This window comes from Ctenopharyngodon idella, chromosome 9, assembly GCF_019924925.1.
Source record: "Ctenopharyngodon idella isolate HZGC_01 chromosome 9, HZGC01, whole genome shotgun sequence".
NCBI classification, from domain to species: domain Eukaryota; kingdom Metazoa; phylum Chordata; class Actinopteri; order Cypriniformes; family Xenocyprididae; genus Ctenopharyngodon; species Ctenopharyngodon idella.
This window is the reverse complement of record NC_067228.1, coordinates 23,783,882-23,808,576: the sequence shown is the minus strand read 5'-3', so window position 1 is coordinate 23,808,576 and position 24,695 is coordinate 23,783,882. Positions and strand designations below refer to the sequence as shown.

At 38.7% G+C, this 24,695-nt stretch overlaps 1 protein-coding gene and 1 long non-coding RNA gene across 4 annotated transcripts in view; one reads left to right on the top strand and one right to left on the bottom strand.

The window, feature by feature from the left end:
* LOC127519307 (uncharacterized) overlaps positions 1–13,354 on the bottom strand; it is a 56,822-nt gene extending 43,468 nt beyond the window's left edge. Inside the window, exon 1 of the long non-coding RNA XR_007931776.1 lies at positions 12,939–13,354. This is a non-coding gene — a long non-coding RNA (uncharacterized LOC127519307). The remainder of the gene's footprint in view (positions 1–12,938) is intronic.
* The window catches only part of pard3bb (par-3 family cell polarity regulator beta b), a 400,101-nt gene that overhangs the window by 363,248 nt on the left and 12,158 nt on the right, over positions 1–24,695 (top strand). Inside the window, exon 21 of one of the 3 annotated variants that reach the window (XM_051906932.1) lies at positions 4,392–4,748. The exons of the other annotated variants lie outside the window; for them this stretch is intronic. Coding sequence (XP_051762892.1) covers positions 4,392–4,398 — 7 coding nt within the window. The 3' untranslated portion in view covers positions 4,399–4,748. Of the gene's footprint in view, positions 1–4,391; positions 4,749–24,695 lie in introns of those variants that run through there. 3 annotated transcript variants of the gene reach the window in all.

Genomic DNA, 24,695 nt, shown 5'->3' with positions numbered 1-24,695 from the left:
CACTCAGTCCTGCTCTGCTTCATACTACAGTAATGTTAATAATCGCATACATGAACATGATTTCTTCCCGAGTCCTATCCCAATTCTTTTCCACCGGCTGTTGAGGTGAAGACCACATGTCCCAAGATTTCGCACTCAAACTTGGCGTCATCAAGCTACGCCTTTGTTTGAATAGGCCTCTAGCGACCTCTAGCGGACAGAAAATATTACATATTGCACCTTTAATTACTCACCCTGATGTCGTTCCACACCCTTAAGACCTTCGTTCATCTTCGGAACACAAATTAAGATATTTTTGATGAAATCCAAGAGGTATATGACTTGTCCATAGACAGCAATATAATCACCATTTTCAAGGTCCAGAAAGGTACTAAAGACATCGTTAAAACCGTCGACGTGACTGCAGTGGTTCAACCTTAATTTTATAAAGCGACAAGAATACTTTTTGTGAGCAAAAAAAAAAAAAAGACTTTATTCAACAATATCTTCTCTTCCCTGTCATTATCATACATTGTTTACATCCAACACTTCCAGCTTCTACGTCAGAATGCCGACTCATTATTGTCCGGCTCCTGCGTCAGCATCACACACATGTGTCGTGCTGCTCACGTGATCAGCTTTGGCCAATACTGAGCCGGCATTCAGACGTAAACACGGAAGTCTTCACTGTGCTTACTGCGTCACCTGAATAATGATGGACGAGAAGAGATTGTTGAATAAGTCGTTATTTTTGTTTTTGCGCACAAAAAGTATTCTCGTCTCTTCATAAAATTAAGGTTGAACCACTGCAGTCACATCGACTGTTTTAACGATGTCTTTAGTACTTTTCTGGACCTTGAAAGTTGTTGATTATATTGCTGTCTATGGAGGAGTCATATACCTCTTGAATTTCATTAAAAATATCTTAATTTGTGTTTCTAAGATGAACGAAGGTCTTACGGGTGTGGAACGACATGAGGGTGAGTAATTAATGACAGAATTTTCATTTTTGGGTGAACTAACCCTTTAAGATTTTAGAGCCAAGTGCAAATATACAACTGAAAAATTATTTGTATTGTTTTTGAGTTGTTGGTTAAAAACGTTATGTCTAAAATGCTGTGGCAAAAATCTGAAATAAAATGAAATAAACATTCTGTAGAACACAAAAAGAGTTATCAAAATGGCATTATTTATTTTTTTATTTTTTATTTTTTTACAACATTACAGCAGCTCCTCTGGTAGACTGCCCAATGCAGCAGTGCTAACTAAATATATCTATACAACGTTAATTACAACGGAAATGCGTCAATTTCTGCTACGTCCCCTCATATGCTCACACATTTGTTGATGTGGATGTCCTGATGAGGACATGCAAATTAATCATCAAATATGGACAAGAAGAAAGCAATTGTGCAAGTTTCGATTTGGATATCAAATGACATCACGACACGGACATGGAGTTCATGAAAATACGAAGTATGTGTTCTTGAATTCGTATGCTTTTTAGCTGCAGTGCGATGCGAGCACGAGAAAGCGCAAACAGAGGGAACTCTTCTGATTGGCTGTCACGTTGTATTTCGCTCTCAGTAATTTGTGTGCTTTCTTTGCTCGTGTTGATGATTTACAATCTAATGATATTAGCTGATGATGATATATTTGTAATTCCTCTGTCTTTATGCCTCTGTCTTTTTAAAAAAAAAATTTTATGAGAAATAATTTCCCATCTAGTTATTCGTTCAAGGTTTGTATGTGATTTGCGATGAGTTTTCGTTATTCTTGTGTGTGGATGGCTCATTTCTCTCAGAGACAGAAAGTACGCCACCATAATTGACAAGACGTTCGTTTCTCCCAGAATCCATTTGGGATGTGTAATTATTGAAAATTATTATTAGGCGAAGTTTTAATTAGCATTTGAGGCCGCCGTAATTATACATTTCCATTTAGTGTGGCTGCACGCGCTGTCACGGCTGACAGGAGAGAGAGAGAGAGAGAGAGAGTCCGAGGTGCTTGTTTTGGTGATGAAGAAGCGTCTCCCATAGATATGCTGAGTGACTCTGACACACTGCGATCAAATTATTGTGCTGTCATTCGTGCCACACGTTCAGAGGCTTACGGATCATTTCTTTAACACGAGTCATTAATTTGTTACTAATTTAATTTGATAAAGCAAAAAAAAAAAAAAAAAAAAAAGGCTTATGCCTAATGTTAAAAACGTTATTAGACTGAAGCTTTGTTTTTATTAAGTTCTCTTCGTCCTCCCTCTCACAATCTGTCTCTCCTTCTAATTCAATATCAGACAGACTCTGGTTTGAAGTATTTGCAACCCAAGCAGTTCTTTGGTTTGAAGATTTTATCTTATCAAACAGTGGAAATTTTGTGGAGAACTGTTAAAATGTGCCTGTGGAAATGTACTTTATATTGGGAGCAAGCGTATGAATGTTTTCTTCTTTTTGTCTGTGTTTGAATGCATGCTGGGAATCTGATTTATGACAGTTGTGACAGACAGTCTGGAGTTGTTTCCTCTCGTCCCTCTGTTCGAGCTTTACAGCTTAACGGCAGCATAAAAACACTCATTTTAACTTTTCCACGGCTCTGAGCTGAATGTTCAGTGTCGCCAGCGGTGCTTTTGTACTGTAGTTACTGGTGCTTAAAACCTTACATTTGTCTTTTGTGAGATTTCAGTAAATAGAAATGCTTTCAAAAGCCCAAGTCACATTGACTCGACACTGATTCTTGAGTTCGGCAACAAAACAGCCTACAAAAAATGACAAAATACAGACTACGTGCAAAAGGAATTATTTTGAATCAGTTCAACCTATTCAGAGGTATTCACTTATCTTTGGGTGCAACCTCCTGTTTCTTCCATTTTCTCACAGAATAGGTGATTTGTTTTGTGCTTATCCCTGTGTCAGATACAAAAATAATGTAAAATATTTATAAATCTATTCACTTCAGTGAACGAATGAATTGAGACTACAAGCTCTCAGACAGATTTTCAGCCCCATCTGTTGAACTGTCACCACAGTCAGATAGAAAATTGTATGGTGTTAATGGCATATGGTTTTGACAAAATAATCATATTTTAAATATCACACATATATTGTATGCAGGTGCTATTTTGGATTCTGGTGTTGCTAGCTGATAATCGGACCTACATAAAGTAAGGGATTTATCTAAAAATCCTAAAACAAAATTCTCTTTACAATTTGTGTGATAGGGTTGGCATATTATGTATATGACAGAAAATATGAAAACAATTTCCTAAAATTGTGTGTGTGTGTGTGTGTGTGTGTGTGTGTGTATATATATATATATATATATATAACTCACTCAACAGTCAGTGAGTTACATTGTTGAACTCATGAAAAGGTAAAATATGAAAAGGATTTTCAAGATAAAATATCTTAATATTTATTATATAATATAATATTTTTTTAAGTAATCACCCTCATGTTGTTCCACACCCGTAAGACCTTCGTTCGTCTTTGGAACACAAATTAAGATATTTTTGATAAAATCCGATGGCTCAGTGAGGTCTACATTGCCAGCAAGACAAGACAACACTTTCAATGCCCAGAAAACTACTAAAGACATATTAAAAACAGTTCATGTGACTACAGTGGTTCAACCTTAATGTTATGAGAATACTTTTTGTGCACGAAAAAACAAAATAACGACTTTATTCAACAATATCTAGTGATGGGCGATTTCAAAACACTGCTTCATGAAGCTTCGAAGCTTTACGAATCTTTTGTTTCGAATCAGTGGTACGGAGCGCCTATCAAACTGCTGAAGTCACGTGAACTATTGAAATTTCGAAACACTTATGACGTAACGAAGCCTCATTTACTGAAATCACGTGACTTTGGCAGTTTGATACACGCTCCGAACCACTGATTCGAAACAAAAGATTCGTAAAGCTTCGAAGCTTCATTAAGATGAATGAAGGTCTTACGGGTGTGGAACGACATGAGGGTGAGTAATTAATGACAGATTTTTCATTTTTGGGTGAACTAACCCTTTAATAATATAAGGGAAATTATATAATTAATATTTTGAGATTAATATTTCCTGATTATTATTATTTACAAATATCTCATAGTGTTTTTAATTATAAATAAATATTCAATATTCTGTCAAAGAAAAAAGTATGTATATTAATAGTTATGGTCTGTCGCCAGGTAGTCAGTGATATTGTCATACTTTTGATAAAATAAAGAGAAAAAATCTAAAGAAATCACACATTTGTTTTAAGAATATTCCAGTAAATATCTCTAATGAATATCAAGTTAAAATGTTGCCTTATTTTCAAAAAGAATGGAAGATAAATTTGTGGGACATGTTTTGTCTAAACATTAACCATTGTTTCTCTTTCCTGATGCACATTTCTCCTTCCTTTCCTCTGGAATTAGACCCTAGAAGTCCTGGAGATATGGAGGACGCACGGTCACGCCGTTGGCCCGATAGCAAGCCGATGCCTGCACTGTAAGACTCACAGGAGTGTAAACCGGTGCTGACGACAGTATCACTGATACCACAGCCCTGAAAATTTATTCTCCATGAAGGTCACAGGCAGAGTATTAAGATGCCTGGCTCAGCCCTAATAAAGCACAGTTGCATCTGGCCGGTATAAATTCCATTTCCTGTCCTCGTATCAGTCTAATGGTGCTTGCAAACACCGGAGCAGCTGTTTCCCTTCTGGCTGAGGTTCCCTGCCATACCCACTCTTGACCCAAACATATTGTGCAGGGAGCAGAGGAATGGCCAGAAAGCAAGAAGGAATTAGAGCTTGGGAAAGAGAGAGAGGGAGATTTCTGGCATAGTTTCATTTCCCTCTCTATTAGGCCTTTCAGGAATACAATATTCCCTTTGTCTCTTGAGGTTGGCCCACATTCCCAGAGTGGCTGAAGGCTGTTGTGCTTTTTACTTCCTGTGGTCAGGCTAGCTGCCAGGGGTCTTATGATACAGGTTCACCCAAAGCATCCCGAGGGTCATGGCCGGGGTTGAGAAAAACCCAAGTAACAGCATTTGGCCAACAACACGCTGATTTAGATTTGAGTGAGTTGACAGTGATTGGAAATGGTCTTTAACGCAAAAGAAGAAATAGCTGTATGAATGTGACATCTTATTTTGGAGTGCATGACTTTCTGCATCTAAACCGAGCAAGCTTTCATCACGTCTCACACTTTCATCAAGGCTGATGTTATTTGTGAGGGAATTTGTGAGTTGATTGCAAAAGAGTCACAGAAGCAAGTTGCTTCATTCACTTCATTCAAATGCAAAGAAACAGGAACAAATTGACCTGTATTCAGAAATCAAGCCTGATCTCATCTAGTTTGTTCTCGGCTGATTCATTCACTCAATCACTTAGTTCACACTTTTCTTCACCTCTCTCTCCCTGATTGTTAGACTGGTAATCCCTCCATTTTCCTGTTTTTGTGTTTTGAGAGGTGTTTCTGTTCTTTGCTCTTCACAAAATTACTAAGATAAGCTCACAATCTTCCTTGTACATTTTAAAAGTGATGACTTCCTCAATTAATTAAGGACACAATGTGCTGGAAACAGTCAGTGTAACCTCAGCCAATTAATTTTAAAAAAGACCCTGCTAAATAATTTGATTACCAGTTTGATGTATTTCCACATTTTAAATCTTTGCTGCGTTGGCTCAAGAATAATATAAATTGATGTTTTGGCCACATCGTGTAGTTTCGGCCTGAATTAATGACATTTGTCAGATTTTTTCAGTTAAGAATCTTTTCTAAACTGAAACATATTCTTTCAACCAAAGATTTGAAGACTGTTATGTATGCTTTTATTTCAATTGGACTATTGTAATGCCTTATATTTAGGCATAAGTGAATCCTTGGTTGCATGCCTTCAGTATGTGCAAAATGCTGCAGCAAGACTTTAAACTAATACAAGGAAAAGGAAACATATAACACCTGTGTTGGTATCTCTTCATTGGCTCCCCATAAATTGTACAATCGGGAAGATTGTACAATTTACAATTGTGTAAGATTCAGTCACCTGTATAGAGTCCAGTTTGTAATACTTAATCTAAGACTTATTGCATTTATAGCAATATTTTGCTCTATATAATCAAAGCATTTCTGGTTTTCCTTTATATTAGCACTCTTTTATTTCTGTTGCACTCAGTAGTTAGCAGTAGCTTACATCACTACACTGTAAAAAAAAAAAAAAAAAAAAAAAAAAAAAGATTTTTGGAGTAAGTTTTACAAGAAAATACTATTTCAGATTTTCTACTTCAAAATGTATTGAATAATTAATGTATTATTTATACATAGTTTCTTTGTCATTTTGAAATTTACTAGCAAATACTGAGTAAAAAATGCTTCTACACCAGTTTTATTTTCAGTGATGTTTTATATAATACTGCTATAAATGCATGTATGAACTTGTGTTGGGTATGTCTATGAAATAACTATGAAATAGCAGGCTAACCAAAATGTTTTTTTTACATGCGTATCATAAGCTTTCTGTTATATGCTTTGGTAATTTGGGCTCCATGTGGATGCCCTCAAATACACTCCAGTTTTGATTTTATGGGATCATTTAAGTATCTGCCTCTTAAAACCAGGAGATTCTTATCTGTGTAGGCTGATTGGACATTACTGCCATGATCACAGCACTCCTCTCTGCTCCATTCTGCATCATGCAAGTCACGGTGCAACTAGCAACGCTTCGCCAACTGGAGCCTACAGCTAATTGCTTTGTTTTTGCACCCAGTTACTGCTGTCTAGGGAGCATTCTGTCTGTGTACTCCTGTACTTGGATCTCACAATTACTGTCAAAAAGGCATTCATTTCCAGAGAGGAAATTTTCTTTGAAAAAACGCTTGGAATTTCTTCAGCTGCCAGTGACGGTGTAAATAGTCTGCGTCGGCATGTGCTAGTATTTAAATGGTTTTGCATTAGGGAAGTTGAAGTCTAATCCAAAACCACTGAAGTGTCCAAGCGGAGTGATTTGAAAAGGCAAAGCCATTTAGATCTGCTCCTCACAGATACAGAGCTCTTGAGCAACCCTCAGAGAACTCGCAATTTACGCCACTGGAAGATCGCTTACGTTCTTCACACAGCTATTTGGGTGAAAAAATGCAGAAAAGGGATTTTCCACCACACATAATTTACAGCCTAGATTACCAACATGTGTTGTTTTGTGGTGCCTCGTGATAACGGAATAAATACATATTTAAATAAAAAAATAGGCAAAATAAAAGGGTAAATGCCTTCCACCGGTTTGGCACAGTTCAAACCGCGGCGAGAACAGGAGATGGAGTCGCTGTGGTAACGGATGGCGTTGACATGTTTCCGTGCGGAAGCCAGACGGCGCGAGTCTCTGTCGCTCTCACGCACTCGCCGCATTAATCCGCTCTGTTGGAGAGTCTTATCCTGCTTGTTAACAGGGTGTAAATTCAAATCCTCTCTGGTTAAAATGCGTACATGTACACTTCCTGAGCTGGGTTTGGGGGGTTCTAGCAGGGTGTCCTTAGAAATATCATTGACAGCAATTGCCATCTTGTTATAAACAGTTGCTATGGCAACCTCCCACACAGCAACGTGGGTCAGATCTCTCTGGCCCAATTGGTGGCTGAGAGGGCCAGGAATATTGGCCTTCTCCAGTCCTCCTCACAAATAGTGCAGTGAGCTCATGTTGGAACATGGTGTGGAAAACGGGAATACAAAATAATTGGAGTACGAATGCAGTTTCAGTGTGTCTGAAGTGTCGGACAAGCAGAGAACACCAAATCTCCACACAGAGTGTTTGTGCAGCAAATTTGTTCCTGCTTACATAAATGCTCAACTGGCTCAAATTCTGAAAAAATGTTTATATCCTGGCATATTGAAACACATTCCTTTCTGCAAAACCAAACAGACAGATCGTTATTGTATTCTGATATCCATTTGCAGTCAATGCCAGTGAAATGAAGCTAAAAATAGATTGCGGACACAAATATTTGAGAAACTAGCGTCACTCGGTTTCATAACCTCACTGGTGGAATTTGGTTGTAATGGGCATTCAAGAGGTCTAGTCCATTTAGCTTTAAAGCTTGTCTCTCAAAACCCTTTCAAAGAGATTAATATACATGTTTGGAGAAGTAAAATAGCAATTTTAAACAATTCGACAGTTGAAGTGAAACACTGTGGGACGTGGGACTGCTCCATCTTGTTGTTGACTCAGAGAGATAAGTGGTGAGAACATGCAGAACCGTGTCCGAGCGAATGTAAACAACATGACACCTAGCACTGCGGCGCTTAGACTCACTGGCGTTCTTTTCTCTCTGGCTTGCTCTCTTTCATACTTACGCCACCCGTCTCCCCTGCTGTTAACGTGCATGTTTCAGTTAGCAGGTCTGAGTTGGATGCATTGCAGCACAGTTTATCCTGGATCCCCGGAGAGGGCCCATATGTCGCTGTACTGCAACTCGCAGGGAAGTTTGCTGAACTTGAGCGTACACATTTGTGATCCTGTTTTTGTCTAAAAGCTTTTGCAGATCCTTCAGAAATAAATCTGCAGTATGGAAGGTCACATGATGGATGGAAATCCCTGTTCTGAAAGTCCAGTCACGAATGAGACTTATTTAATTTCTCAGTTGATTATCCTAGACTCCTGCTCCTGGACTCCTGCTCCTCAGTTGATTATCCAATCCTGCTCCTGGAGATCAACCGTCCTGCAAAGTTCAGCATCAACCCTGATCAAACACAACTGAACCTGCTAATTAAGCACTTGATCATTACAGACAGGTGTGTTGGATCTGAACTCTGCAAGTAGGTAGATCTCCAGGAACAGGACTGGGCACCCCTGTCCTAGACCATTAGTTTTCAATCCTGGTCCTGGGGGCACCGTTCTGCACATTTTGTTTGTTTCTCTTGTCTGATGCATTCAACTCAGTTCATGGAGCTCTCACCTAATGAGCTGATGATCTGAATCAGGTGTGTTAAATAAGGGAGATGTACAAAATATGCAGAGCGGTGGATTCCCAGGACCAGAATTGAAAACCACTAAAAATGGAAAACTTTTTATGCGTTTTGGCTGTTCATTTACACAACAACAGCGTTTTGGTGGCCTGAAAATGCAACATTTTGAAAACGGGTTTCAAAGTGCAAGTTTTTGAAAACGGTCTCCGTGTAAACAACAAAAACGTGAATCTGTGAAAACAATGACGTCATGCACATGCTCATTACATGTTCAGTCTATAGTGTTTCATCGCCATCTAATGGCCTGGCAGCAGAATACAGCGTTTTTAGTCATTTTCACAGATTCGTATGAATGGGGATTGTTTTGACAATGGTGTCGTCTGTACGTGGAAAACACAAAGGAAAAACTTCTCCGTATTAACCATATCATTGTCATGTAAACGTACCCTAAATGGAGAAGTGGGGAATTAGGGTTACGTTTACACGACAATGATGTACTAAAAACGAAAAAAAAAAAAGTTTTTCCTCTGCAGTTTTCATGTTCAGACAACAACATTGTCAAAATGATCCCATTTTCACACGGATCTAAGAAAACGATTAAAAAAGTGGTATTATGCTGCCAGGCCAGTAGTTGGCGATGTGGCTTTGTAAAGAAAAACTATGTGTCTATAGACTGAACACGTAATACGCATGCACATGATGTCATCATTTTCACAACTTTTTGTAGTTTACACGGAGACAATAACAGTGTCGTTTTCAAAAACATGCACTTTGAAACACGTTTTCAAAAGTTTGTGTTTTCAGGCCCCCAAAACGCTGTTGTTGTGTAACTGAATGGCCAAAATGCATAAAAAAATTTCAGTGTTTAGTTGAAAACAGTGTTGTGTAAACGGCCGAGAAAAGGACAACGATATCAGCAAGATTTTGCTCAGATTTAACAATTTAGGTTTTTAATATGAATCTAAAGATTTCTCATTAAGACCAAATTAAATGAGTTGTGTTACCCAAATCTCTTGCTGTATGTCATTAAAACAATAAGTTATTATTTGTTTTTATTTTTAGTGTAGAAGAAACTGTTGGAGAAATTATGTATAAAGTTGTTATTTTATACCATTATTGAATTAACTAAGAAGTAACAAGTAACTTATCTGAGACATCACACTGATCTCTGTGCCAGCATTAGTCTCCGTAAATGGTAAAATTGATTTGATTCAATAAAAAAGTGATTCAGACTCTTTAAGTCAATGAAAAGTCTTGTAAAGCACTTTGCTTCTGTCAAGCTGTAAGCATAAAGCGTGATAGATGAACTTGCAGCTGGTTTTAATGCGTTTTGAAGGTGCGTAATGTTCATGATTTCTCATCTGTCAACAACAGCTTGAAGTTTGGTTAACACAAAACATGTTTTTGCATTCCGGTGTGCTGTTTTTGAATTGTTTTTGTATGTTAAAATGCACTAGACTGACATGTTCGGCCATTGTGCAGCCTCTCGCACATAAGCGCCACATTTTTAAGACACCGTGTCAAGGTAAAAATGTGTCTTGAGACTCTGGAAGACCTATACTTATTTTTAAGCGTTTAAGATTGAATATGTACAGCTGTTCATCACTGCAGTGAGCTGAGAGCTTAAATGTGCTTGAAAACAGATGCCGAACTTGCTTTGCTTGTGCTCAACAGGTACAAATACTACCAAGCAGTGTTGCTGTAGAAAGTCTCTAATGTGGCTAAATCGGTGGATAAGTCCTGATTTTAGAACAGAAAAGAAAGAGAAACATCTGAGTAACACATTTTTCCTTTGTCTGTTCTTCTACCTGTACAGAGTGTTATTTGTCTGATTATCTCTGTCAGAACTTCACTCACTCACACAGAGCTGTCTCTCCAGTCAGGAATTAAATGTGTAATGTCTCACTGTTCAGTATGTCTCCCTAGCAGCTCATAGCCGTGGTTTAGGTTTCTTATGTTTCAGTATAATGCCCATGTGGCGTTCCTCAGAGAACTGGATCGTATGGCCCTTCTGTGATGTGAGTAATTACGCCTGAGCTGTGAGAAATGATTATCACCTGGACGCAGATTGCATTTCAGCATCTCGGGTTTCTCGTTTATGAGCATTCTAACTCCTAATGCTGGTTTCTTTCACTAGTTTGATCTGTTTCACAGTCTAAAGAATGTCTGAAACCTCGCTCTCTCTTTTTATCAATGCATAGACAGTCTGCTGATCTGTATTACTGGGTGTTTGGTTACTTTACAAGCCATCCCTAATGCCCTTGAAACATTCCAGGTTTGGAATTTTAAACAAACATTGCTTCGAGAGAATGAGGGAGAGCTAGAGAGAGAGGCACAATCCTTTAAGAAAGTGGAGATATATGAGGCTTCTAACAGCAAACACACTGAGAGTTCTTGAGGCGTTAGGCCCTCACCTCTCCAAGTCTCATTAGGGCTGAAAAATGTCACCCTCATTAAAAATGCAATTAGACTTAATTGAGGTCTAATGTAAAAATAAACGACAGGGTCATGTTTATTATTTTACTCTCACCTCAGACATTTTTTCAGTCCTCACCAATTTTCTCAATTGGATTTCCTTCTTAAGTGTGTTTTTCTTTGCCTGAGTGGCCCTCTCACTTTTATCACTTTACTGAGAGATTGAATTATTCTTTACCAGCCAAATGAGTGATAGCTTCATCATCTGTAATGTTTGAACACACACACCCTGCAGTCCCGTCCATTTACAATGTCTTGCTCTAGTTCAAAGTGTGAAAGTTTTTTCGATTTGCTGAAGATTTTTTCCTGCTCTGCAGGTTTACATTTGGTGCTGTCACTTCTGGCTTGCTGTTTCAACTTGGCATGTTTTATGCAGATGATTGAATATTGGTCTGCTAATGCACTCAATTTTTAATGAATTACTTCAGGTTTGTTTTTTTTAGTTCATTAAGAATTTTGAGTAGAAAAACTGAATTGGTATCTTTTTGCCATCACGAGCTGCCTTTCTATATAAATAAATGATGACAATCAATTCACATATACACTACCGTTTAAAAGGTTTGGGGTAAGCAAGATATTCTTTTTCTTTTTGGAACAAAATTTATACTTTTATTCATCAAGGATGCATTAAACTGAACAAAAGTGACATTTATAATGTTACAAAAGATTTCTTTTAATGCTGTTCTATTAAACTTTCAATTCTTTGAAAAATACTGAAATCTTTTTCACGGTTTCCACCAAAATATTAAGCAGTTTTTAATATCAATCTGTTTTAAACATTGATAATAATAAGAAATGTTTTTTGAGCATTAAATCGGCATATTAGAATGATTTCTAAAGGATCGTGTGACACTGAAGATTGGAGTAATGATGCTGAAAATTCAGCTTTGCCATCACAGGAATAAATGACATTTTAAAACATATTAAAATAGAAAACATCTATTATTAATTGTAATATTTCACAATATTACTGCTCATACTGTATTTTTTTTCATTGGTGAGCATAAGAGACTTATTTCAAAAACATTGAAATATCTTACTGACCCCAAAGTTTTGAATGGAAGTATATGATATATGAATTATTTTATTGTAAACAGAGAAAATAAGTTTGCTAGAGTTGTGTAACACAATATTATACATACAGAACAGTATATCCATCAACTAAATGTGAATCGTATTGCCACATTAGCATTTCAAATCAAAGACTGTAATGAGAGTAAAATATTTATGTGCGATTATCGTTTTGTTTTGTGTCGGCCTTGCCAGGTTGAGTTGTTTTTGTTGCTGTTCTGAAAATGTTGCTTAATGGACATCATATTAGCCCTCTGGCATTATTCAGGTAATGATTCAAGGTTGCTGGTTTGAGCTTTACAAGTTCCTCATGATGAATTCCCAGTGCTGTTGGTCCATCCATGTTAAAGATTCCTGAACTATTTCCACCATTGATAAAAAAAGTTTTGATTTAGTCTTTCCCATTGAATAACACTCCGTTAAACTGTCTGTTTCTCTGCCTTCGTGCCAAAGAAAAAAGTTCTGAGGCTTACTTACCCTCTGTCCCAAATCCCCTGCATAGGTTGTGTTCTCTGGCACAGACTCCTCTGCCATTCCGGGCCCTGCACACTGTCAGGAAAGTACTTTATTCTGTGGTGCTATCAGCACTAGAGGAAGACAGCGGTGAAATTTGCCGTGAATCAGCACTGTGCGTGCTAATGTCTCGGATCTCCTCCCGTCCTCATTTCCTGTCCTGAGAGAACCAGGCCGTACTGTGACACTTCACTCCTCTGTAGTCAGCAGACGAGTAGGTCTCTTTCTCTCACTGTCTCTCTTATCTCTCAGCCCAGTCACAGCCTCACACACACAAATCACTTTGCCCCATTTGAGTTTCCAGGGGAAGGGCTAGAAAAGACACACTTGACTTGACAAAGTTGGCTTTTCTAATGGAGACTGTCTGTGCCACCCTACAGGCGGAAATGGTACATTTTGTCTGGAAGCTCATAGGAAAACAGATTGAAGGTAGTCATCATCAGTTTTTTGTTTAAAGTCGTAGTTTTTGTCTTTCTTTTGTTTTTATATTCATGTATTTTTGACCATTTTTGAGTAACATTTTAGTCATTTTAAGTTTTTGAATTTTGAAAAATATACACATTTAAGTGTATCATGTATCAAGCATTTAAAAGATTTCTATTTATATAAAATGTATAAAAAAATAATGTTTTTTAAATTAGATTAGTAATAGAATTAGTGTTAGTATCATTAGATTATTAACATTATGTATTTTAAAAAGACTTTATTATATTGCAATATGTGTAGCATGTTGTTTTGGCAATGTAGCCAACATCATCTTTATCAATGAACTCTAAAATATTGAAATAGAGTCAGTAATGTTACATGGGAAGTTTCTGATCCCTTCTGGATGGTCAAATAGAGCATTCAGTCACATGGACATCAACTCAAGCGTCCATATGTGGTGGTCAGTTCCCATACAAATGGGCTGTTTTCCTCATCTCACGAAATGACCCCTGTTGGCTTTCATAGTCGTTACCCACATGGTCCGCTCTAGCTCATTTCAAAGCTTGCTGTGTAAACCCTCCACAGGTGATGAGTTGTAGAGGCAGTAAAATGCACTGGGCTGTGACCAGTTTGGACCAGTACAAGTCCAACTGGGCCCATTATCAGACCCGCTTCACTGAATCGTCAGGAATAACAGAGAAACACTGGTTCAGACTGTGTGCTGGGAAAGGTCAAAGGTCACAATGATGACTCTAAACCTAAACTGTGCTGACACCAGGGAAGTGTGGCTAGACAATCATCCTTCATACCACATCTTTACCAACTCATACACTGGAGAAACTGTAAAAACTCATTTTCCTAATCAGTATTTTGTCAGTATTCCAGTCAAAAATACATTTACTTGAGAAGCAAAAAAATTATTCTTCTTGTTTAAAACATAAACGTCACAAACTATATAATTTATACTTAAAACAAACAAAAAAAAATTGCCAGTGAACTAATACAAATAAAAATAAAGAGAATTTCTCTCAAAACAATATATTATGCAGTCTTGCTTCACAAGTAAATTTAACAAGATAAAAAAAATAAAAAAAAAATTAAGAGCTGATTTTGTCCAATCATTTGGTAATTTATTATTTGTAGTGCACAACAACCATGAAACTACAATGTCATGAACTTCCAGAAGCTGATTTGGCATAGCAGTTTTTTTCTTAACAACCGGTAATCCACTGTTTATCTTTAAACTGCCCCTTATTATGCTTTTTCGAATATTACCTTTCATGTGCTGTGTAATAGAATGTAAAATGCCTGAAAAGTGCACAACAAAAAAAGTTATTGTCTTCTAAAAGAAAGAATAGTCAACAAGTTGTCAGCAATTCCAGTCCAATTCTTGTTTTGTATACCTACGTAATAATGAAACAAATTCACATAATGCCAGCCTATGGTCTTCAATGGCTGTCCATGAACAACGTCTACTTTGACCCACCCTCAAACACTGTAGTTGTAGCTGACTTTGCATGCGTTTCAAAAGGATGAGGACTCCCGCCAGAATTGATACGGTAAAAACGACTCCGTCGTTACTGTTTGAATCACTGTGTATCAAATGCTGAGGAAGCCTCTGGAGCTGAAATTCAGATTTAGGCTGCGTTCCACTCCAAATTTTTATGCCCCCTCACTCACTAACTTCCCTCCGTCTCGTGGACTCGGATGTGTGTCATTGCTTACGTTGCATGAGTGCCCACTACTGGCGGAACTCGTGCATAAAGTTTAAATGAAATGCGCTAAGCCCTTGATCAGTAGTATAAACTTTGATTGTGAACATAAGGTAGCTACAAGTATTATGCGATTGAATCTCAACATAATTTATTTTAGACTATTATGTGATTAATTCTCAAAATAATTAAAGGTGTCCTAGAATCTCCATTTCACAAGATGTAATATAAGTCTAAGGTGTCCCCAGAATGTGTCTGTGAAGTTTCAGCTCCAAATACCCCATACATTTTTTATTATACCATGTTTTAACTGCCTAGTTTGGGGTGGGATTAAAAATGCTCTGATTTGGCGGTGTACACCTTTAAATGCTAGTGCTCCCCGCCCTCAAGCTCATGACTCCATTAAACATTGCATAAACAATACAATAAGTTCACACAGCAAATATAACTCTCAAAATGGACCATTACAAACTGTTCATGATGCAGCATATCAGATCACGTAAGTATGGCATGTATTTTGTGGATGTTTACATTCAATTTTGAATGAGTTTGATAGCGTGCTGCACGGCTAATGTGGCTAAAGCTACACACTGTTGGAGAGATTTATAAAGAATGAAGATGCGTTTATGAATTATACAGACCACACGCGTTTTCAGGTTAAAATGAAAATAACGACATGGCTCTGGTTTCCATGAATACAGTAAGAAACAATGGTAACTTTAACCACATTTAATAGTACATTAGCAACATGCTAACGAAACATTTAGAAAGACAATTTACAAATATCACTAAATATATCATGATATCATGGATCATGAACAGTTATTATCGATCCATCTGCCATTTTCGCTATTGTCCTTGCTTGCATGCTTCACAATGCCTGCAGAACTTCTGATGATTCATCTGTGCAGCTCCACGACGTTAATACTGCCTTGAACATGGGCTGGCATATGCAAAAGTTGGGGGCGTACATATTAATGATCCTGACTGTTGCGTCATAGTCGGTGTTATGTTGAGATTTGCCTGTTTTTCAGTGGTCTTTTGCATGAACGAGATTTACATAAGGAGGAAACAATGGTGTTTGAGGCTCACTGTATGTCATTTCCATGTACAGAACTCTTATTATTCAACTTTGCCAAGGTAAATTCAATTTTCAATTCTATGGCACCTTTAATATATAATACACTTCAGTTAAGCACGATCTGCTGTGACGTCACAATCAATTTGAATTGTGGGATATAGAGCTGCTTGAAGTGTACATCAGAGTAGACTTGCTCCCTCGGTCAAAATCGAGGGGACAAGGGTCTGTCCATATAAACTTCCCTTGTCCACTTCACGAAGTGGAGCGCATTTAAAAATGCCCGCAGGGATTCCCCCGAGGGGAAGTGCTTAGGGAAGTTCGCGAGTACATGTGCAGCATGTCTAAAACTGGAGTGGAACGCAGCCATGGTGATGGGTGTTTTGTTTCTGACACACCCTGTAAGGGGTAGACCAATCACAACAGACCAATCAGAGCAGAGTAGGGGTTTAGAGAGACTGAATCTTCGAACTTACTGTTTTCAGACTCTTTGAGAAATGAGGTGATGTGCAATGTATATTATGAGTAAATGAAAGCATTTTTTCTCCTTGGATGCATGTAAACCTATTGTAGACCTCCAAAACAAAATTAGGGACCTTTAAAATAGCATAATAGGGGCACTTTAAAGAGGTAAATGAGCCAGGCACCTCAGTTGCTCTGCTGATGTATCCAGAAGCAGCTTTTCAACACATGTGGGGTTAATCAACTGATTTTGGACCCTGATGTTAAGTCTTGTTGGAATAAGAAAATGACCCAGATGGGTCATTCTATTATCTAATAACACAGCACCTCAGTCTCAGCTGCCCCCAACCTCATCCAAACATCTGCATGTAGCCGCACACAAAATCTGCATAAGCTAATTACAGCTAATCACATTCAGTAGGAGATGGAACTGTTGAAAAGACCTTTAAAATATTGGCAATGTTCTTCCTCCTTGATGACGTTCATTAAAGAGAAGCTGAGGGGGAGGGCCTGTTGTGATATTGTTACTCGAAGTGAGAGTGTTTCAATTGGTCCGTGTGTGTGTGTGTTTGTGTGTATGTTTAGTTTTAATTGCTGAAAGCAAATTTAGGTTCGAAGATTGCTCCCAGTTTGTCCAGAGTTCACCATGGCAACACCAATCAAATAATAAAAAGTGTATTAAGAATCAGCCTCAGATTCATTGCCATTTTAATAAGCCTCACATCTACCGCTGAGGAAAGAGAGGGACCACAGATTGTCTGGCTAATCTTACAGCTATGTAGTGCCCGTGACATTTCTCTAAGACATCTCATATAACCTAAGACTTCCCTTTGCTTTGTTGCTTTTTTTTTTTTTTTTAATATAACATCTACCTAGAGACCTGAGCTTTCAAAATAAATGTTGTTTAAAACAAACATAGGTCAAACTATTATACTCCTACTCAGATAGTATATATAGTGTTTACACACACTTTAAAAGTTTGATTTCATTTAGTGAAAAAACATTATCTTTTTAAATTGTCATGTAAATTCTTCAGTCTTTTTTTCTTTTTGTGAAGTCAGACTTACAGACCTAGATAATACAATGGGAGAATGAGTATCTGTACGGTCAAAGAACCAGAAAAGATTAGAAAAAAAAAAATGTAAACATTGGCACACAATATGGCAAGATTTGATGATGGAGAAAATCCTGATAAGTACGGAGCCCCGCACATGACATGCAAGAAAAAAAATTAAATCGTGCGCACGATTTACTATTTCGTTCCCTCGATTTATAAATCATGCGCATGATTTATGAATTGAGGGAACAAAATAGTAAATCGTGCGCACGTTTTAGTAAATCGAGGGAACGAATTAGTAAATCGTGTGCACGATTTAGTAAATTGAAGGAACGAATTAGTAAATCGTGCGCACAATTTAGCCTACTATTTTTTTCCTGCATGTCATGTCCGGGGCTCCGTAGATAAGTGATGCCCAAGTTGCTTCTTTTTTTTAGGTTGTTGAAATGGTAAATGAAATATTGTGTAGATGCTCTCTAAAATTCAGAGTCTAAGAATCAGTGTAATTTACTGTACAAAAAACTCACAAATAAAGTATTGATTTTTTAGCTCCATTTTTTGTTTATTTTTGACCCCTCAACGCCACAAGTGTTGCTGGTATTGTCCATAAATTTCATGTCGATAGATGGCAGTGCTGCTTCTGACACCATTGTGGTATTTGTAGCCTACTTAAAGTACGCAAACGCTAGCTAAAAAACTATTGAATGAACCTTTAATCTTCTCTTCAACCCCGTTGAAAATTAGAATTTGTAGTTTTGTAGAGATTGACCTAATTGTTGATAATGGTTAAAATTTAAATTTGGCACTTGCCTCCATGTTCTGGTTACAAATAGTTAGTGACAAGGTGTAAATACAGGAAGTTCCACTTTTTGGTAGCGCCTCATTGCTAATGAATGCATAATAGATTGCTGACCGGTTTTAAAGGATTAGTTCACTTCTGAATGAAAATTTCCTGATAATTTACTCACGCCCATGTCATCCAAGATGTTCATGTCTTTCTTTCTTCACTGTTTCAGTGCAGCTTCAAAGTGCTCTGCGAGGAATAAGGGTCTTATCTAGCGAAACGATCGGTCATTTTCTTAAAAAAAAAAAAAATACTTTATATATACTTTTTAACCACAAATGCTTGACTTGCACTGCTCTTTGATCCGCCACGCATGACGTAATCACGTTACAAAGGTCATGCATGACATATGTGAAAGTACAGATTTAGTGTCTACAAAGCGAACGTGCAAAGATTAAGCCAAACAGCCTTTACAAAAAAAAAAAAATGGTAAAACAACGATATCGAAGTTGGAAGAGAAAATTAGATTAGAGTCTTTCGCCCAACCGCGGTACTTCCGCCTACGTCAAGTGTGACCTTTCTGGCAGATCGCAGAGCAGTGCAAAGCGAGCATTTGTGCTTAAAAAATATATACTTTTTTTTTTTTTAGAAAACGACCAATCGTTTCGCTAGATAAGACCCTTATTCCTCGTCTGGGATTGTGTAGAGTCCTTTAAAGCTGCAGTGAAACCACAATTTGGACCTTCCACTCATTGTACCCCACTGAAGTCCACTACATGGAGAAAAATCCTGGAATGTTTTCCTCAAAAACTTTTTTTTTTCTTTCTTGACTGAAGAAAGAAAGACATGAACATCTTGGATGACATGAGGGTGAGTAAATTATCAGGAAATTTAAATTCTGAAGTGAACTAATCCTTTAAGTTCAGTAAATAGAGTGTTAATGCTAATCACCAGAGAGAGGGGAAGATTAAAACAGCTCTTTTTTGTTGAAAACTGCAGAAAAACCCAAAGACCCTGACAGGTTGATCGATCATCGTTTGATATTGCTGACAACGGAGAGAAGCGAAAGTTTGCCAAATGTGAACGTTCTTTTGATCCAGGCACGTATTACAAATCGTGTTTCAGGATTATAGGTTTCAAGGACTGCATGCTTTTCAAAGATTCAGCATAGAGCAATGCCATCTGAGAGGTGAGAATAGATTCCATGTGCTTTCTATTAAGAGGTGGTCATCCAGTTGGAATTACTTGGGCTTGGACAAATTGCTAAACCAAGAAAGATAAGAGACCTTTTCCAAACACTCGAGGACACAGGCGGCTCTGTTTTGTGTTCCTCTGTCCACACTGCAACAGACGAGTGACCCCTCCTGCAAACAAACAGCATCCTTGACCCGCCTGGCAAATATGGCTGAAAATTGGCCTTTTTATGCCTGTCTTATCTGGTTCCCCATCCCAACCCACCCTTCACAGAGCAGCCAAATACGCTACTCACACCCATAGTAGCCGGGTACACCAAGCCCTGTAGTCAGCATGAATACAGCCATTGATAACAAAACACAAGCTGATGTTGTTCAAACTCCCCGCCGCACAGAAAAAGGCTCACGGCACACATGTTTGGCAGCCGGTCTTTCGAGTGGTGCATGAAAAACGTCTTTTATTGCTAGCTTTGGCTTTTGTCACAAAACAACATGCAATATTTCCCCCTCCGTGCCTTGGATCAAGATAAGTGCGGCGTGAGTGTGCGTTTGACTCTGCACAAGGACAACAGCCCCATTCTGACACAGTAAGAGATTTGGCTTTCGCCCTCAGTGTTGTCTCAGTGGGCCAGGATGTATGTGTCACATAAAATAACACATCAGGGCTGCTATAAAAGACCTCATATCTCTCCATAGACACTAAAACGCAGTCTTGCAACTGTTTCGGTGTGTTTGTGCGTGTGTGTTGGATTTAGGCAGTCGCTAAGCTTCTTAAAGGTGTGTGTTGGTTCCCTGGAAGCTCCAGTCTGAGGGAGTGTGTCAACGCTTTAATATTCCAGGGTGATTCTCCTCAAATATCTCCTCTCATTCCCAGCCACTGAAATCCTCTTAACATTGGAGTCGGCAGGATCTATTCACCACGTTTCCCGTCCTCCTCTCTTTCGTTGTCTCTCTTTCCTCTTCTCCAGAGAAGTAAGAGCTCAAGCAGTGAGTCTTTGACTAAATTATTTGTTTGCGTTTGTTTACCGAGCCGCTCTTCTTTAGCCGCAGATCAATTGTGCGTCAGTCTGGCTCTGTTTTTGAGGGAAAGACATTTCTCTGCCGAACCTCAGACAGATCGGCTGAATGTCAAGTGCATATTGATGCAGCGTGGTTATGTTCGGGTCCGGAACGAGTGCCACCGTGACATTTTCTCACACGGGACTATAATTGACTTGTTAGAGTTTCTCTCAGTTGCACAGGTGCTCACCTGGCGGTGTCAAATCGGCAAGTCTCCACCATCCAAACCTGTAGTCTGAGAGTCTGGCACACGTTTACACAGAATCTCAATTTGATTATAGATAAAACACACCTCACCGATAGATACCAAAGGTGAATGGCACATCTGTTGTGTATCGGTGCTCTCCAACCCGACAGAAAACAACAGAGAGTTCTCTCCAATGAGCGCTGGAGTCAGGTACAGGCAGCTGTGAATTAAATCTGTAATCCCCAACACTTAAAGTCAGTCTGATTCCCACATACATTTGTTTAAAGTTCATGAATTATTTATGCGTAAACGCTCTGTAAATATGCACATCAATACCCAATGCACGCGCACACGCACAGCTTGTCAGCATGATAAAATGAGGCTATTCAAGGTGCCCATTTTGCTTGTTTATGGCAGGGTGGATGCACTCTGTGCTCAGAATGGCACAATAATGACGGAGGCTCTTAAATTATGAAACAATGGATGGTGTGCATCAATTAACAGCCATTTGCACACACGCGCAAACAGTCTTGTCAAAGAGAAGGGGTTTGTCTGTTTTTCCGTTGACGTGTATGTGCGTTAGTTCATTCATGGGCGTTTGTGTATCTTGGCGACTACAGGTGATCTTGAGACAATAGGGGACACTCGATTAATTAGTCATGTTAAAGACATCATCACAGGAAGCTTGACATTAAAATGATCTGCTAGTGTTACAGTAGAGGGGTGTGTCTGACTAACAGCCCCCTCAGTGTTGATGCAGTGGGAGGTGTGTGTGTTGCTTTATCTGCTCACTGTGAGAGTGTGTTTGGAGGGAGGGGGTTCTGATCACAGATAAGGGAAGGTGCTCTGTTTATTTTTTTGACCCTGCACCCTGGGTGCTCAGACTAGTGGAGGGCCATTGAAGTCCCCAAGTTGCTTAAACCTGGAAACACAATTCCATGGACCTTCCTCAGCGTATGTGGAAACCCATAGGAAAGAAAATTCACACAAGAGATCTCTTTAATATCTCTATTGTTTCTCAGTGACAGCAATGAGCTAAACTAGAGAACATGTAGAGATGTTTTCATTTGCTTAAGTTAGAACGTTTCTTTCTTCTCAGACTTTTCTCATGCTGTATCTACTTCAGCATTTCAAATGAGAACTTAATAATGTCTCACCCTATGCACATTTGCTAAGATCCTGGAGTATGTAAGCTCAACATTATCCACTCGTGTTGTTTGGCAACAACTGTCTCATTTCTTTCAATTTTAATTTCAGTAACACTTTACAGTAACTTTCAATTTTGTAACATTAAATGCAACATCATTTTATGGTATTTCATTAATCTTAATCAGAGGGGCCCAAACTTTTTACTAGGAAAGGCCAAAAATCTAACTTGATTGAGGGCCTTGGGCCAAAAGTAAATATTGCAGATATGCTCTCTTGTGATATGGAACGGCGGCCCCAATCAAAGGTAATCACATGCCAATTTTTTTTTTTTTTTTAATTAATGGTCATTTCTATGTATATATAGGGGCTTTCGCACCAAATAGTTCTAGGAACTCAGTTATAGGAACTAGCCTCTAGGATAGTTCCCCGGGAACTAATTTCTCCCCCGGGCCATGTTCCTGGTTGCATTCGCACTGGGAATAGGTACTCTGAAGTGGGCGACAGCAGCGTATTTATGCGCTGCATTTACAAACGCTAAAAACTGGTGGATGGAAGATGGCATGATTGGAGCTGTGTTTGTTGTGTGTCATGCGTTTTGTGATAGCAGAGATGGAATGTAAACACATAATTTACGTGACTGAAAGAGCAAAAAGTGGGGCTAAGAGATGAAATCTCTTATGACAACTTTCAATATTACATATCTTCGAGGCGAAGAAAAGAACACAACCCTGCTGATAACAGATAAATGCCATTATCGCTGTTTTCCATGTTTGTGAATTAAATATGTTTACACAGCTTTTTAAAAATGCTGGGTGCCGGTGTTTGACATGCGTTACGTCACTGATACTTCCTATAGTGCTGGTTTAGACCCTACTCTGAAGTAGGAGCTAATTTAGTTCCCCCAAAAGGAGTTCCTAGAACTAAAGTCATTCCTAGTTACTGCGGTGCAAACACGGCAAAATTCGGGTACTTCAGCCAATAGTTCTAGGAACTATGAAAAGGAATGCGAAACCCCCTTATATTGGCCTAATGGTTAGAGAGTCAGACTGGTAATCAGAAGGTTTAGGTTTGATTCTCAATACTGGCAGGAAAAGACTGGAATGCCCTTGAGCAAAGCACCTAACCCCCAATCACTCCCCGGGCGCCACAGCAAAAATGGCTGCCCACTGCTCCGGGTGTGTGTGTCCAGCACGGCTTGCAGTGTGTGTATGTGTGTGTTCACTACTCACTTCTCCTAATGTGTGTACACTAACTGGATGGGTTAAATCCAGAGGTCAAATTCCAGGTATGAGTTTCACATGTCACTTTCACATGTCACTTTCTAGCATAAATTTGCATTATTTAAAATGCTATGAACAGTTAACAACAGTATATTTATAAATGAACATCAATACGTATGTTTATTAGTTCATGATAATTAATGCATTAACTAAAGTTACCAAACTGAACCTTATTGTATAGTGTTATCTAACATTCTCCAAATTAATTTAAAGTAATGCTATTTCATGCATACTTATTTACACTGTTAAAGAGTTGCTTTCTCATGTTAAACATGGCCAAAGTTTCAAAACACGAGTTGGATGTATGACGGAGTATTTCTGTGCCAAATATACTTCCGGTTGTGGACAGGGGTTCTGGGTTTTTTTTTTTTTTCCCCGAGTATGGCCTGTATGACGTCATAAAGGGAGAAGTGCCTATACAAGGAATTCCACATTCCTTGTATGGGCACTTCTCCCTGATAAGCGTGCACACACACATCTCCCAGAGCAAGAGCACGCCCCTCAACGGGTTTCGTTCAGGATACGGAAGCCAAGAGATTTTTCAACAATGGCTGTGTCCCAATTCAGGGGCTGCACCCTTTGAAGGCTGCATACATCATCGAGTCAGTTAAGAAAAATAACCATTAGATTGCAAAGTAAGAAATAAATTACAGTACTTTACACCTCACAATGAATATCAGTCAATTTTATTACGGTTACTTTCTTAAATATGACATCCTTGATGATGTATGCAGCCTTCAAATGTGACCTCCGGAGGACGCAGCCTCCAAAATGAGATGCAGCTCCTGTCAACAAAGGAGTGTGTTTTTGGTTGTGAGGGAAAGATTACCTTTTTCAGCTTCCCAAAGAACACAGCGTTAAGGGAACAGTGGATGAAGTTTGTTTTTCCGGGGCAGCAACGGAGTTGTGCACATATGTTTGTTTGTTCCCGGGATTTCGGTGATGAATGCTTTGTAAACAAGTCCCAGTTCGGTGATGGATTTGCAGATCGCGGGTGGTGAGTAAAGCTGCATAAGATGTCTGTGTTTTGTTGTCAATCGGCGCGCAAGTGCATAAAATGTAAACAACACAAACGTTCCAACGTTTTGTTCCATTTTTATTTTGATGTCACAGCTTGCAGACGATCTCTACGCAAAAGCTGCGCACGCTCGTGACTCTTTAGCTCTGCCAACGGCACTGACGGCAGGCACGCCTCCAGGAGCTTGGCTTTTTTCGGAAAGACTCGCGTATCTATCTTTTATAAATATGATAAAACTAAAGACTTTTCGGAAATATGAAGGATGCTATACTACTCTACATGTACTCAAGATTAACATGAGATCCCCCCCCTTCTT